Source organism: Rattus norvegicus, chromosome 1 (genome assembly GCF_036323735.1).
Source record: "Rattus norvegicus strain BN/NHsdMcwi chromosome 1, GRCr8, whole genome shotgun sequence".
Lineage (NCBI taxonomy): Eukaryota > Metazoa > Chordata > Mammalia > Rodentia > Muridae > Rattus > Rattus norvegicus.
In genome coordinates, this window is record NC_086019.1 from 169,308,719 (window position 1) to 169,325,190 (window position 16,472).

The following is a 16,472-nucleotide window of genomic DNA, read 5'->3' on the forward strand; positions in this document are numbered from 1 at the left end:
GCAGCGCAGACAGACTTTATTAGTGATATCAGTACAGTGGAGGTGTCCGCAGAACAGGGGACAGGGGATCCATGCCGAGACCAGTCCCCTCCTGCCCTTATTGGGCCTTTGAGGATGGGGCCTGGCTTGGACCAGTTCCTCCTGCTCCACCTCAAACACTGGGGATGGAGAGCCCAAGGCTGGCTTTGCTTCTGGCCCCCCATGTCATCAGTCCAGTGTAATGACTTCTGTGAAGGAATTCAATTTCTCTCTCCCAGCCCCTAGGTAGGGAACCCCAGCTACTGAGGAGGGGCAGCCCGGGGGACATGGGGTGTAGGAAGAACATCCACAGCCCCTACCTGCCCCAAACCCTTGAGTTCCCTGGGGCCCAAAACAAGCAGGTAGAGGGAGGATGGGAGCTCTTCATGGGGTCTGGGATCCTAGACGTTTGGGCTTGAGGGAACCCCACAGAGACTGAACACCCCTGCGGACAGTCCACCCTACACGTCTCGCAACTGACTCCGCAGGGGGTGCTGGGAGGCAGGAGGTGGAGGTCTGGGAACGAGCATCCAGACACTTCTGGTAGCGGAGCTGTGGAGGAACAAAAGGACAGTGACTCTCCATCTCAGGCCCTTCAGGTCACACTGCTATCCCACTAGCCTGCCCACTTACCATGCATGCAGCCTGCACAGCCTCCGAGAGACTGGCAGCATTGGGCTCGCACCAAAACATGTGACAGCAGAAGGAGGCTGGGCCGGCAGCCATGATGAATGCGAACGTGTGCACATCTCTGCCCACAGCCAGGAAGGAGAGGAACCGCACTCGACACTCCCCCAGCACTGCTTCTGTCTATAGGGGAGGCACCCAGTTAAAAAGGAAAATCCCTAACTCTATTCTACTGGCAGCTCTTTCCCTGACTCCATGGCAAAGCCCAGTCACAGTCCCGGTCTCCTACCCCAGTTCTTTACCTGCTGGTGCAAGATGGTGAGGGTGGCAGGGGCCACGCTGACGTGACTTGGGGTCCACTGCTCACGACTACTGGAAGACAGGACTGACTCCAGGGCTCCATTAATCACATCTACCCCTGAAAGATACAGACACAAACATGCCGGGCTGAGGGGAGGAAGAAGATAGCCCAGCTCCGCCTGTTAAAGCAGGGTCCTGCTGTAGACCCATCTCACCAGTGTGAGCCTGAACCTGGGGACGTTGCTGTTCAGGTTCCCTTCCCGAGCACTCTCCTTGACTTCAGGACTCCTGACCCTTTCTCCTGTCTCAAATTTCTGGCTTGTTTTTGTTCACCAATTCTTTTACTTTGGCCCCCTGATTGGATGGACCCCTCTCCCCAGAGAGTTCTGACTTCCCATTACTCTACACATTCAAACATTACATGGCTCCTTTCACACTACAGGGGCTTCCAGTCAGTCAGGCCAGCACCCTCCTCTCCAGACCCATTTTTTTTAATCTTTAATTTATTATATATTTATTGTGTGCGCATGGAGGTCAAAGGACAACATACAAGAGTCATTCTCTCCTTCCACCATGCGGGTCCAGAAGATTGAACTCAGGCTGTCAGGTTTGCTGCAAAGGCCTTTACTGACTGAACCACCTCTGGCCCTATTTTTCTGTTTGTTTGGTTTGGCTTCTGTTTGTGAGACAAGGTTTCACTGTGAGATCAAAAGGTGCCCGGATCAATCAGAGCTACAGAGCAAGACCTTGAAAACAGAAGGAATAGTAGTTGGGAAAAGGACCTGGCTCAGCTTTCGGGGCCGGCTGCAGTGGTGCATGACTTTCCTGCACTTTGCGGGCACAGGCAGGCAGACCTCTGTGAGTTTTAGTCTAGCCTGATAATGTATAGTGAGTTCCCAGACGACCTGAGCTATAGACCCATCTCACCAAAACCAACCAACACACACACACACACACACACACACACACACACACACACACACACACACACACCACAAATAAATGAATAAATAAATAGGTTGGCAGGAGTGGAGAATAAGAGATGGTAAGAGAAGGAGAATAGCAAAACACATTATATGCATATATGGAAATGTCCTAGTGAAACTCATTATTACATATAACTAATACTTAAAAACATTGAAGTAAAAACAAAATGGTCTCTCTGGGAATGCCAGCACTTTCCACAGAGACAAGAGACTCACTGCAAGTTCAAGCCTAGGATGAACTACATACACATAGTGAGTTCTAGGCCATTCATGGCTATATTGTAAGACCTGTCTCAAGATCAATAATCCCATAAAGGTCTCCTCCACTGCAAACTGCTTTTTTTTTTAAAGATTTGTTTATTTTATGCACATGTGTTCACTGTAGCTGTCTTCAGACACACCAGAAGAAGGTTTTGGATCTGGATCCCATTACAGATGGTTGTGAACCATCTGTAATGTGAGCCACCATGTGGTTGCTGGGATTTGAACCCAGGACCTCTGAACGAGCAGTCAGTGCCCTTAACCACTGAGCCATCTCTCCAGCCCTGCAAACTGCTTTTAAACTTCTATAAAATCCCAGCACAAGGAAGGCAGAGTCAGGAGGATCACCACAAGTTCAAAGCCAATCTAGTCTAAACAAGTTACAGTTAGAGCTACTTGAAGAGGCGCGCGCGCGCGCGTGTGTGTGTGTGTGTGTGTGTGTGTGTGTGTGTGTGTGTGTGTGAGCGCGCACGCATGCATGTGAGAACACTCGAGAGTGCGTGTGTTGGGGGAGGGAGATGTTTAGATTTGAGTGGCAAGGATGCCTTAAGGACAGAGTCTATGACTAATGGCCCAGTCTCCATGGACCCTTTTTCCAGTATCCATCTTAGTATTCCTGAAAAAATCCTAGGCCCACCTGGGAAGACTTCTCCAGGGATGGAAAGAAAGACACCAGAGAGAACTTCTATTGTTTCCAAGACAGGGTTTCTCTCTGTAGCCCCAGCTGCCTTGAACTTGCTCTGCAGACCAGGCTGGCCTCAAACTCACAGAGATTTATATATGCCTGCCTCTACCTCCTGAGTGCTGAGATTAAAGGTGTGTACCACCACTACCCACCTTCAGAGAAAACTCTTCTATACCAAACGGTAGACAGAGACTAAGTGTAAATGGATTTTATGTTTCCCAGTCTTAACTCCGGGCTTATCTGCTGAATATTTCAGATACATGGCAATGTGATCTCAAGGCAGCATGGTCAAATGCAGGAAAATAGAAAGTCTAATAACACTGGAGTGCACAGAAGGATCATGATGCAGGGGAGGAGCAGATGGCAGAGTCACGCTGCAAGAGGCTCAATCGAAAGGCAGAATGGTGTGACATCTATGACATTTAAGTTCAAACACTATGAAATTTCAAAGTTCACAGGGGTGGAAAGAACCAAAGTCAAGCTGAAGAATATGCCCACGATCTTGGTGGAGTTTGACTTCTGAGCCCATCTTCTGAGTCAACAGGAAGGTGTTCTAGAAAAAGGTGGTTGGTTGGGTGTGGCGCACCCCTTTACTCCCAGCACTTGGGAGTCAAAGGCAGGTGATATCTGAGTTCAAGACCAGCCTGATCTATAAAGAAAGCTCTAGAAGGGCTAAAGAATTGGCTCAGCAGTTAAGAGCACTGACTGCTCTTCCAAAGGTCCTGAGTTCAAATCCCAGCACCCACATGGTGGCTCACAACCATCTGTAATGGGATATGATGTCCTCTTCTGGTGTGTCTGACGACAGCTACAGTGTACTCACACACATAAAATAAAAAAAAAATAAGAGGGAGAAGGAGAGAGGGAGAGGGGGGGTGCATTTAAATAGCTGAATTTTATAGCCCAGAGTTAAAACCTGCAGTCTCACTGGCCTACACTATTTTCCCTTTTCTTCTGTGCATTCCCCTCCCCACCATACCAGTTGTTACTTTCAAACATACCATGCAATGCACTTCTTATTGTTGATCTCTCCTTGCTAGAATCTAATCTGAGGGCCAGAATCATGGTCAGTGCCTTTCACTGATGTATGCTAAGAATTTAAATGATGCCTGGCACAAGGTATTCAAGAATAATCTACTGGGTGGATAGATGAACAAACACTGTAGCTTCAGGATGAGAACAGTGTTTAAACAGTGGAGGGAAACGAAAAAGTGAGTACAGGGTCAGCAAGATAACTCAACAGACTTGCCACACACGCCTAATGACCTGGATTTATCCCCACAGAAAGGTGGGAGGAGAGAACTGATTTCTCAAAGTTGTCCATAGATTTCAACAGATGAACACATAGTAAGACACACCGACACAGACAGACAGACAGACAGACAGGCACACACATACACACACACACACACACACACACACACACACACACACACACACACACACACACACTTACTTTAAAGAAATAGAGATACAAAAGAGGAAGTAAACTAAGAACCCACTGGTCCAAAAGGACACTATCTTTGAGAACTTATCCAGCTCCAAGTGTGGTCATTTATCATTCCTCTCCCTCTCCCTCTCTATCTCACATTCTCCTCTTCCTCCTGCTTTGGTTTCTTTTGGAAGCAGGTCTTACTACATAGCCCAAGCTCACAATCCTCTTTCCTCTGCCTCTCAAGAGCTGGGATTGCAGGCATGCACCAAGATGTCGGGGCTCTGTCTTCTAACATGCATTCCATCTACCATTCCCTGGGACCCTCTCCTTGCCTCCTCCCTCCTCTTTTCCTCCCTCACTGTTCTGGAAGTTCATCTTCCTCCACCCAGCCATTAAATACTGGAGGACTACAAAGGTAGGCCTAGCATATTTTTCCTTTCACTTTGGGCTGCCCCTGCTCTGGTGCCAACCTCCTCTCATACTTTTGATCAGCTATCTCTACAACCTAACGATGCCCAAACTTCTGTCTCAGGCGAACATCTCTGCTCCCTGCTATGGACAAGACCTATGAACCCAGCTGCCAACTTGATTGTCCTATTCTTTTTCCTAGGGCACTTTGAATCTGGCATATTTAAATCTGAACCAAAACTAACGTCTTGCCAGTGTCTGCTGCGTTTAGGGAAAGGCACCACTGTCCAGTTGGCATTCAGCCATTCAGTCCAATGCCAAGTGCTCCTTAACAATTCAAGTCACCCTTAATGCCTGTGCTTCTCACCCTATTGTCAGTCAGTCACCAAAGCCTGCTGCCTTAAACTCCTTTCAGCCTGCTGTTGTCTAAGACACTCTCATTACCGGCTACCTTGAAAAGCAAGCTCCTTCTGCATGCCCTATATCTTCTTCCACCCACTCAACATCTTTCTTCAAGGTACAGCCAAAGCAAGCTTTACTGTATTCAAATCTGTTCAAGAATGCTCCTGAAACATGCATGGTCCAATGTTCCCTCAAAAGCCCACGTGTTAAAGCCTTGATTCCCAGCCTGCTGGGTTTCTGGAAGCTCCAGAATCTTGAAGAGATAGAAACAGTAGGAGGTTTGTCCCGGATGGGAATTGCACAACTTCAGCTTCTCCTTTTGGTCCCAGGCCAGGAGTGTCTGTGCTGTGCCACAGTCTCCTATATGACGTGATACTGCCACAAAGCCAACCAAGCATGAACCAAAATAAACGGCTTCTCTTTAGAAGTTGATCACCTCAGGTGTTTTATATAGTAATGGAAGCTGACCAATGAAAATGGTTCCCTGCAGCTCTTAATCTTGAAAACCACATTGCTGTCCTAAGCCTTCTCCTAGTGCTTCCCAGGTACCACAGTGTCCCCTGCCCCGGAGCCTTACACACCATCCATACAGCTGAGACTGGCCTTTCCGTGGTCTGTCTCCCTCCACTAACAGTCACTGCTCGTCATACTTCTCAGTCATGTGACACTTTCAAGCAAGACTGTGCTTTCTTTCCTTCCTCTGTTCACAGGGCTGGGGTGGGGTCAAGGAAACAGGTCTTTCTCTGTAGCCCTAGCTCGCCAGGTACTTGATATATCACTCACTATGCTTGCAGCCAACCTGTTCCAGCTTCCCACGTTCTGGGATTACAGGTGTCACTAGGCCAGGCTTCACAGGAAGCCTTCTCTGGCCTCCTAGACTAAATGAAGGTCTTCTGCTGTATCTTGCTGCTTCCTTTCCACAGAGACCTTAACTTATTATGACATTTATTTGACTGGGTCCTGATTATTCTACTGTAAGTTCCCATAAACTCCATGAAAACCAGGCTGTGGCCATTGTTTCCCAATACAGGGCCTGACACAACAGGTTTCAAAGGTAATTGTTAAAGAAAGAAAGAAAGAAAGAAAGAAAGAAAGAAAGAAAGAAAGAAAGAAAGAAAGAAAGAAAGGAAGGAAGGAAGGAAGAAAGGAAGGAAGAAAGAAAGAGAGAGAGAGAGAGAAAAAAAGAAAGAAAGAAAGGAAGGAAGGAAGGCGGGTGCTGTGAAATTAAATAGTATATTTTAAAAAACTCTATATTTTTATAAAATTAAAGCTATGTTAATTATGCTTACGGCTTCCTTCTCTGGATATGTATGGCTCCTGTACTGAACCCAGCGCCAGGCTAATGCCTGGTATTTCCAGCCATCCAAACACCTGCCTCCTAAACCCAGCAAAGCTCTTCCATGGGATCAGGGCTAGGGGAAGAAAGTCACCCTCCGTGTCTAGCTCAGCACTAGTCCTGTGCTAGATGTTCACTGAAACATGCTCACTGGAGTAACAGGCAGGACACAAGACAAGGCTGGCACAAAGGTAGGTGGGATGAACTCTGAAAGGCAAGGAGATGCCACGTAACGAGAAAATCCAGGAGAATGAACCATAGAAAACACAGGGCGGGGCACAGAGTACCAGGACCAAGGGGGTGGCCCCTGAGGGAAGAGGACACATACCAACGGGTTTAGCCACAGGCACGTTCCCTAGGTAATAGACTTGAAACTTCTGCACCAGTTCATTCTTTGGTGCTGGGAATTCCACTGTGAGAAGAAAAAGAAAAAGAGGGTCACTGTTCTAGGTCCTGACACTAAAGCATGAACTATGCATTTTCCTAGTCCAACCCTCACGCCCACTTCTCCCCTGCCTCCCTCTACAAGCTTATCCACTTATGTACTGTCAAGCACCCATCTCCATGTGCTCATGCCTGCCCAGGATCCTGTGCCTCTTCTTGGGTCACCTCACCTTAACTAACAAAGCTGAGCTGTGCCTTATGAGGCTGCGTGTGGTACTCACCTTGGAAAGGGACATCCACAAGTTTAGAGTGGTCCAGGGAGAGTCCATTTACCAAGCAGCGAGCATTGCGCCGTTCAGACATGATCTGAGGAATGAATGGGGGGTGTGTGTGCTCTGTTAGAGCTACATTGGCCCCGAAGCCCCCACCTCACTACCCACCAACCGGCAACCCTACCCACACCCTTCTAGAGCAAAGATGACAGCTAGTTCAGGGAGTGGAGGGGGCCGTGCCTTGGAGCAGATCTCATGCAGGCTGGTGGCGATGTTCTTGGCAGGTGCCTCACAGCGAAACACGTGGCACTTGAGCATCTGGGTCAGCTTATCTCGAGCTACGTAGGCAAAGTCCCTGTTGGGGGAGGGTCACCTCAGTGTCTCCTAGAACCACCAAATGCCATGCCTGGCCACCATTCCACCCTCAACCTCCCTGTCCATGACAGTCTACAGGGTTTGCCCTGGTGTTCCGTAGGTCTGCCTTCAGGAGCTGGGGAGGCCAGAGGCAAGCATGCTGAGGTGGGGGATAAGGCCCAGGACAGCAGGTGAGGAAGGGGCAGGGCACACAGTAAGGGAGCCTAGGTGCTTCGAAGCATCCGGTCCAGGAGTAGGAAGGGGCACAGTCAAAGCAGATGGACGTTAATACCTCTCTCTGGGTCCGGCAGCACAAGAGAGCCAAAGAGCAGATTAGAAAAAGGACTAACTGCTGGATGGATGAGCCTCCCCCACCCCGGCGATTCCTGTGCCCACCTTCCACTGTCCCGCCCAACGCCCCACACGCGAATGCTGACGATGGGCTGGGCATGCAGCAGTGTCTGGTTCTGTGGCTCCACCAACTTTAGCGTCTCATCCTCCAGCTGGAGCAGCAGATCCTTTCCCTGCAAACCCAGGAGGTGGGACTCAGTGGTACCCTAGTGGGGGAGGGGGGCAGAGTTCTGCCTTCTCCAGCAAAGGGGACATTGGCCACCATTGGGGAGGAGCAGGGCTTACTTAGCTGTCAGACTGCCCACCTGTGGGCCTTAGTCTAACAAAGGTTGTCCCAGGACTCTTATCCCCATCACTGTTAAGCAACCACTCCTCAGGGTGCAAGGCTGGAGTTACACATCCATCCCTCAGAGTTGCTCCTTAAACCCATATATACCCCCATGTCCATCAGCCCTCTCGGAGACTAGTCAAATCCTTCGTATCTCACAATTCGCTGCACACCCCCACGGTACCACCACTTCACCAGCTCAGGCCCTCACCTCTCCCCAGCCTCCAGACATCGGATCATGTAGATTGTTTTTGTGGTAGGAGAGCTGGCGGATACAATTGTTGACTGCCACACTGCTGCGTCCTGGGGCCAGCTCCTCCTCAGTCATCTCTACCCAGCCTAGGGAGCGCACAGCGAAACACTGCCAGACACAGAAAAGGGTCGGGGTAGAGATCTGAGATGGAATTGGAGGTGCCTTGGGCACAGGACAGAGGAGCTCCTGACCTGGCACATAAAACATGTGAGACATTCTGAACTTAGATGGAAGGTCCCCAAACAAGACATGGTCAGAAGAGATGGCCTGCTGATCTAAGCCTTAAGAGTCCCTAAGAGGCCCTTGGGCCAACTGAGTTAAACACAGAAGCTGTCAGAAGACTGTTCAGCATACACACGGCCTTGCCTGAAACTGGTAAGAACTTGCTTGGGAGATTTGCTAAGACCACAGATGTCCTCAAAGCACAGCATGAGGTCTGTCCTCCACATAGAGGCCTGCTTACTAAATGGGTGTTGGTCTTGAACAAACCTTGATCCCTGGATTGGCGTTCCGTTGGGGCAGATTCTCCTCCTCCTGGGGCACTGGCTCTGGGCTGGAGGCAGATGGGAACACTTGACACAGCACCCTTAGTTTTAAGAATCCTCCCAATACCCCTTCCACATAGATCCAGTCTCACCCTAGTCTGCTGCATCTGACTCACCTGAGGCTCTGAGCTGAGAAGGGCAATGTCCCCTCCTCAGGGTCCTTCAGTCCCAACTCCATTGGGGCCTCTTCACTAGGTTCATCCTTTGAAAACAAATTAAAGAATCAAGCCCAAAATGAAGTCCCCCTCTCCAGTAGCCCCCAGAGTGAAGCTGGTTTCTTTATTTACCTTCCAAAACTCTCCTTCCTCAAAGCCTTCTTGGTGAGCAAAGCCAGTCCAGGTGAGCTGGAGGAAGAATGGGTGTAGGGTGGTAGTTTCACCCTGTTCTAGAAGCACAGACCCTTCCACCCCTGGTGTGCAACAAGCCATTGAGCCTTACCTGGGACTCTTCTTGGGGACTGTTCCCCTGCGATGGGGAGGCCCGGCCTGGGGGTTCCCACTGGGTGGTCCCTGTTGGGATGTGCCAGTAGTAGGTCCCTGAGGTGTCTTGGACCCTCATCCATCCAGCCGGTAGATCGGAATCCGTCTCGAAAGCGTTGGGGTTCCAGAAGGAATCTGCCAGGTAGGAGGCTCAGTGAGGGTCAGCCTACCCAATAATCATCCAGTAGAGGGCCAGTCCCCTTCCCAAGACCCCAAGGCTGAGAAGAAGAAGCTGGGAAAGGGACATTATAATTCCTGCTTGCTTCTAGAGCCGGACACTTTAGTCACCACATTGAGAGCCACCAGTGGGGAGCATGGCTCAGGTCTCCTCTGCTGCTAGCCCTGCTGCTGCCTAATGTGGCCACATGGAGAGAAAGAAGAAAGCGGAGAGGAAGGAGGAGGAAAGAAGGAGGCCGAATGACCCAGATCACCTCCTCACACATCATGCATAGACATTTTGTCTAGTTATAAAAGGTGCACACACTGCCGGCTTCTGCACACATCCACATGCACACAGACCCACAATATATGTAAGCCCCACCACACACCTGCACAGCCATAAACTGTGCACAGCGCACAGAAAATTCTGGAAGGCACCACATACAGGTATGCTTGTGAGTTCAGGGGCAAACAGACATAACAACACCAGTTATACACTTGTGTAGAGCTATGTGTTTATATATAGCTATAGATGCCAGCCCTGCTAACAGGTGTGTACATACAGCATTACCAAAACCTCCCAACATACATGTGAGTACCACATGCACATACAGGTGGGGAAACACTCAGATACAATGTATTATCAACCTCTGCTATGTCTGTGCAGATAGCGCGCGTGCGCGCGCGCGCGCACACACACACATACACACACACACACACACACACACACACACACACACACACACTCACTCACTCACTCATATATACCATGCACACACATAGACTCTGTATCTGTGGTATATACCCCTCCTCTCCTAGGGCTACAGCATTCCATCCTTGTTCCGGATTATATGGCCTCCCCTCTGCTCTCTTTGCCAGCCCCATCCCACATCACACCCAGCCCCATGGTGCCCCTCACCTGGACTGTTGTCCTGCAGGATGATGGCCAGGAAGAAGTCCTGGGAGAACATGGCGCTTACTCTCTGCCCCTCCTGCCTCCACCCTCCCTCCTCGCATCCCCTCTAGCCCAGCCAGCTGGGCTCACAGCCTGCTGCTGGGCTGCAGAGAAAAGCTCATCCCGCCCCCTTCTCACCAGGGCAGAGCGTCTGCCAGGCAAGATCCTCCTCCGCCTGGAGTTCTCGAGGGAGGGGCCAAGACCACCATACTGGGGAACCTCCTTGGGGGATGGAGATGGGTGAGGAAGAGGAGCTCATGAGACCCCAGCTCTTCTGCTCTTCTTTCCTTAACCAGGCTCCCCTCCCCAATTCTGAATCTCCACCCCACCCTCCAGTGGTGACATCAAAGCCTCAGTTAAGCCAGTCTTACAAACACCAGGAGGCTCGGCCTCTGGGGAATAGCTCAGCCACCTGGGGCCCAGCAGAATCTATAGGACTCAACATAAACAGGGTGTGGCTTCCAAACCCTCCGGGATCCTCCTCCTAGCTAGACTCTATCCAGCACTTTCAACTAAAGGGTGGTCTTTGAGGGCCGAAGCCCTAGCAAGCTTGAGGATTTGAGGTTTCCCAGCACCACCCCCCTCACCTGCCAGGGCCCAGCTTGGCTGCAGTGTCTCCTCGGCAACCGCAGCACCGGGATGGCTGGGAGTGCCCAGACTGCTGACGTGCTTCCCGTTACCAAGGAAACCAGGAATCCTGACTGGTCCAAGAGGCAGCACTGAGGGACAGGCAGTCTCTAAGATCCAGACTGCTGGGTACTAAGGCACAGAGGGGCTGGAAATAGGTTTGGCTATGCCAAGGTGTTTCCACACCTAACATGAGTTATTCCGACAAGGTGCTTCTCCATCCTCAGCCTGCAAATGAGGTAAGCACACAGACACCCAATGAAAGGGGCTCTTTTTGCCTATCCACCTGCTAGGCAGCCATCACTGTATCTCCACCTTCTACTATCTGTCTACCGAGGTTCAGCAAATGTATGCTTTCCCCCAGATCTCCTCAGGACTATGCTGCTAAAACCTTCCAGGAACACTAACCCCAAGGGCCCTCACCCTCCACAGCCTGCCTGCCTCATGGTCCATCAGGCATTTCTGGAATCTGGGGGCCAGTTCACTGTTTCTCCTGACTGAGTCACTCACACGCACACCGATGCACACCGATCCATCTGCCATTCCTGTCAGCCTGTGCCTTCCTGCTTCAAAGAGCTTCATCCTTCCGATCTGTCCTGGAGGGGGCAGCTCCTCCCCCCTTGACCATCTGGGAGGCCCTTCTGGAGCTTGGCATCTCTCTCTCCAAGCACCTCCCCCCACCCCCGGGCCTCTGCTTCCACACACATGCATTAATAGCACAACCACACACTTTCCTGCAGGCACTCACATGAATCCAAATATCCCTATGGCCCTTCCTCCATTCATCCATAAATGCCTTAGTGCCTTAGGCAGGCAAACTACTTTGCTGCTGCTCTCTCCTCCCCTCCCCACTGCACCACACCATTACTACAGACCATCATGTTTTAATCTGGATTACTGCAGAAGCCTCTCAACTGGTTTCCTTCTGTCTGTGCTACAGGCTGTACACTCTAGCCTGAATGATTCTTATGAGATTCCAAACTAATCAGGTCTCTCTCCAGCTTAATACTCTTAACTGCTTCTCATTACCTCCAGGACAAAATCCAAACCCCTCCACCAGTTTTATGTGCTGCTAAGAGCCCCTAGCTTTCTGCCTCTCAGCCTTGCCTCTGACAACTCCCCAGCTCCCTTATCTCCCTGCTAGGTTTCTAGCTATTACTCACTCCACCTTCAGACAAGCATAAAGGGAACTCTCACTACCGACCCTCTCTTCCCGACTCCCTCAGGCAGGCAGGGCACCCTCTACTAACCTCCTTATCACCACTGATTGTGTGTCAGTTTTCCCACTGTGAGTACCGAGAGGGTGAGACCATCTTTGTCCTTTCTTACATACACATTCTCAGCATTTAGGACAGGGCTTGCTCAGAGTGTCACTCCAACACAGGGAGTAAAGTTCATTCATTCATCATTCATTCATCATTCATTCACATAATTCACACAGTTCATTCAGTCAACAACGGCTTCATGGAAATCCTAAAATGGGAAGGAAAAAGCAACTTTTGTTCCATCCTACCCCATTTCTACTGAGTAGAAATCTACCACTTGTAGCTCTCATGGTGGAAGCAACACAGCCAAGAGCCTTCCTCCCCTTGGGGCTGGCCTAACACCTGCATCCCACAACTCCACCAGGATTACTGTGGCTGAGTCTCCTCTCACCCCTCCTATGGCCTCCCTGAGATCACTGGCCTTCCTAGTCACCCTTCTGTACTGCTACCCTTCCACCTCAAAGGACTGAAACCAGTCATGACGCCAGGAGCCACTAAGCAACCAAGCCTCTATTTAGCCAGTGACAACCCCCCGCCACAACCCCCCAAGTCCAGGGTTGTAAGCTAAACCACCTGTAATCAGCGGAGCTGCAAGTCTCTAAGATACACATATGTCCTGCACAGTGCTCTTGAATTAGCTGCTGAGCTGCTGGCATCTAGAAACCGAGATAGTTTATGTCAGCATCTAACTTTCAGTTTGTACATTTGTTTTTCTCCAAACTCAACCTAATAAACAACCAACTTGAGCAATGCAGAAGATGGACCCTTTACAGAGGATGGGGATATTGGCCTCAAAAGCCACCAACGTGACACAAAGAGAAACAATTAGACTTTACCTTTGGTAAGGTACCACCTATGAGGTGTCCTTGAAAAAACAAAACGCCACTCAAGACTGAATCTGATAAAGGCTCTAGAATTATCTACTATAGCTATAAAATTATCTATTACAAGAAACCCAGAAGAGGGATATATTCAAAAACAGGAAGAAAGGCTAAAAAATCCACATCATAGAAAACTCAGGACAGAAAACATGTGTGTGTACAATCAACAGAAAAATAAAGGGAGAACTTATACACATTTAAAGCCAGGTGTTTGGCTCGTGCCTATAATCCCAGCCTCCGAAGAGAGGGGTGAGGGACCACCACCAGTCTGAAGTCAACTTGGTCTACACAGTGCACTGCGAGTCCCAGGTTAGCCAAAACTGCAACAAGATTTCCTAACCAAAACGAAAGAAAGGAAGGAGGAAGGAAGGAAAGAAAGGAGGGAGGGAGAAGGGAGGGAGGGAGGGAGAAGGGAGGGAGGGAGGGAGGAGCGGGCCAGCAAGAGAGCTCTTCAGGCTCTTCTTGGCTCTTGATGCCAAGTCTAATGACCTGAGTTCAATCTCCTGAACCCACATGTTAGACTCAGAGAATCAGCTGAAAGTCATCCTCTGGTCTCCCCATGCATGAGCATGCATTTAAAACCAAGTCAAACCAAACCCAAAAGCATAACCATAGCAGCACTATCTGGATATCAATCCACATAGTTCTCATCTTTGCAAAGGGCTAAGTGGGACAATTGTTAGACAGTGGGGAGACCATTAACATTCAGTGGACATCTGACATAGGAAGGAATCACAGTGTTTGTTTCTATGAGGTTTTTTTTTTCTTTTAGAAACATGCAGATAAATATAAGCAAATCATAGCTGGATATGTGGGCATGGTGGTTCATGCCTATAGCCCAGGACAGCATGGTGGAGACAAGGCAAAGTAGGGTCCATCTAGGCTACATAGAAAAAAATATTTTATATATATATGTGTGTGTGTGTGTGTGTGTGTGTGTGTGTGTGTGTGTGTGTGTGTGTTATATGTATACACATATATGTATAGTTTATAATATAATGTATATATGATATATAATATAGGTGTATTTGTATAGGAATATATATAATATATATTATATATTATATATAATATATATATATATCCTAGATGGGGCTCAGAAGTAGATAAGACATTGACACATTGAGATCATTATCATTGATGATTATTGAATATCATTGATGATTATTGAATATATTATTGAATTGATGATTACTGAGTGATGAGTAAGTCAGGCTCATTTCTCTGTTGTCTCCACTTCTATAATGTGCTTGAAAACATTTAGTAGTTAGGCTTTTCAAAGAAGAGATGGGTGAAGCTCCAGTGTATCTGAAATGTATGTGCCCTACCAGCAACCATCTGTAAGGTGTAGGTACTATTAGTACCTTAGAAGTGAAAGTCCTTGTCACTGCCTCCCCATCTCTCTTCCAGGCACAGAACCCAGGTCATGCATGCTAAGCACGTGATCTAGCATTAACTCATCTCAACCCCAACCCCCAAAGCTTTTCTTACATTCCCACCCTCAGATCTCCTGGGCTGTAGCTGTAGCAACAATAGAGAAATCTCTACTCTTTTTTTTTTTATTCCTTTTTTTTTTTTTTCGGCGCTCTACCACTGAGCTAAATCCCCAACCCGAAATCTCTACTCTTTATAACATTGCTAAATGCAGAACTTCAACTTTATTAAATGGGTCACATCTAGTGATCAGTCTTTGTTCTCTAGTATCTCCCCAGAAGGAAGCATCAGTATATTCTTCCTTTGTCCCCTAACTTTTAGCCAGCATCTCATTCCCAGCAAAATGGCACCCTTGCAATGGCTAGCATGGCACTCTGCAGGGGGCATGTGGTTCATAAGCAGGAACCAACCCCCACACTTTATGGACAGACGTCTTTGGGAAGGTGCTGGATGCTCCCTCTGGACATAGACGTGACTGGTAAAAGAGGCCACGTTATGTTCCCTAATGCACGTATTGTGCACACATGTGTGACTGTGTAAGACAGGGCTCAGAGCTCACTCAGGTCTAGACTCAGATGTGCTTTCGATCTTAGTTGATCATGATCCGGGACTGTCTGTGACCCTCTCAGGAAGGGGACCTGTGTCACAACATTGCTCTAATTACTAAATGTCATAATGCTTAGCAGAGGGTCAGTTTCTTAGTAAGCACTCCATAAGCCACATCACTCGACACATCAACCATGACAGCCCACATGTTGAACAGATCCTGCCTTCATGGCATGCACGATGGACACGGACATATCAACCTGTCCAAGCACCCTCTGACTGAGAGAATGCTGGACTGAGAATATAGGTTCTGCAGCACATGCTCAGGTTGGCCTTGGCTTCTGCATGGAGAAGCTAGACCTCTGACCCCATGCCCCCCATACCGCCACATCTACAAGATACCTGTGTCCTCCGGAGAGCCATAGGAGGGGCTGCCCTGCGATAAGGTGGCCCAGCTTGAGTCCTCGTCACTGGCTGCACTGTTTCGCATGCCAAATAGGAGGCTAGCACTCTTGCTATGTTCCCGGGGGCCATCTGTGAGGACCTGGGGTCCAGAGGGGACTTCCACATTCTCCAGAGGCTCAGGTAGCCCTTGAGGAGAAGACAAGTCCTCCTCCTCCTCATCCTCTTCCTCCTCATCTTCATCCTCCTCCTCAACTTCTCCTGCTGCCTTCTCCTCTCCTTCATCTGGTCCCAGTCCCTGGGTGTTGATGATCAAGGCGGATCCATGAAGCCCTCGGTTGGCTGCATTGTGGGCCGAGAGCTCCAGCTCAGAGTATAGATGCATTAAGCCTTTGGGACCCAAAGGTGCTGTCTCAGCCTCCTGGCTGGCCTCCTCCGCCAAGGTCAAGGTCACATTTCGGTTCTGGTCTCGATGGGCTGTGGCAGCCCTCCGAAGCTGGTTCTGGCCTTCCTTTAACCACTTGGCATTGGCAGGGCCTGGTTCAGGCACACTACCCTCTCCCATGGCACTTCGAAGGTCCTTGGGTACCACAGCTGTGGCTTGCAGCTTGGCGTTGAGCAGCTGGTTATGGGCAGCATGCAAGGGGAAGGGGAAGCTGAGTGCAGGGCCTCCGTGGCTGTTAGCATTAATGGCCGACTGGCTCAGGGATGATGGAACAGACATGGCCTTAGTAGATCCTGTGAGACAGGGAGGAGAGACCATATTGAGTGTTCCTGTT

The 16,472-nt window shown here is 49.4% G+C and overlaps 1 protein-coding gene across 10 annotated transcripts in view; it reads right to left on the bottom strand.

Moving 5' to 3' along the window:
• The window catches only part of Apbb1 (amyloid beta precursor protein binding family B member 1), a 23,654-nt gene continuing 7,182 nt past the window's right edge, over positions 1 to 16,472 (bottom strand). For 3 of the 10 annotated variants that reach the window (XM_063287919.1, XM_006229935.2, XM_063287918.1), the window contains exons 2-14: positions 15,694 to 16,431; positions 9,384 to 9,559; positions 9,233 to 9,289; positions 9,062 to 9,147; positions 8,890 to 8,953; positions 8,359 to 8,508; positions 7,865 to 7,992; positions 7,355 to 7,469; positions 7,124 to 7,208; positions 6,787 to 6,870; positions 948 to 1,063; positions 652 to 828; positions 1 to 570 (exon numbers count right to left, since the gene is read on the bottom strand). In XM_063287919.1, coding sequence (XP_063143989.1) covers positions 403 to 570; positions 652 to 828; positions 948 to 1,063; positions 6,787 to 6,870; positions 7,124 to 7,208; positions 7,355 to 7,469; positions 7,865 to 7,992; positions 8,359 to 8,508; positions 8,890 to 8,953; positions 9,062 to 9,147; positions 9,233 to 9,289; positions 9,384 to 9,559; positions 15,694 to 16,417 — 2,130 coding nt within the window. In that variant the 5' untranslated portion in view covers positions 16,418 to 16,431 and the 3' untranslated portion in view covers positions 1 to 402. Of the gene's footprint in view, positions 571 to 651; positions 829 to 947; positions 1,064 to 6,786; positions 6,871 to 7,123; positions 7,209 to 7,354; positions 7,470 to 7,760; positions 7,767 to 7,864; positions 7,993 to 8,358; positions 8,509 to 8,889; positions 8,954 to 9,061; positions 9,148 to 9,232; positions 9,290 to 9,383; positions 9,560 to 10,502; positions 10,837 to 11,125; positions 11,954 to 15,693; positions 16,432 to 16,472 lie in introns of those variants that run through there. The other 7 variants (XM_063287931.1, XM_063287933.1, XM_063287936.1 and 4 more) reach the window with 7 other exon arrangements.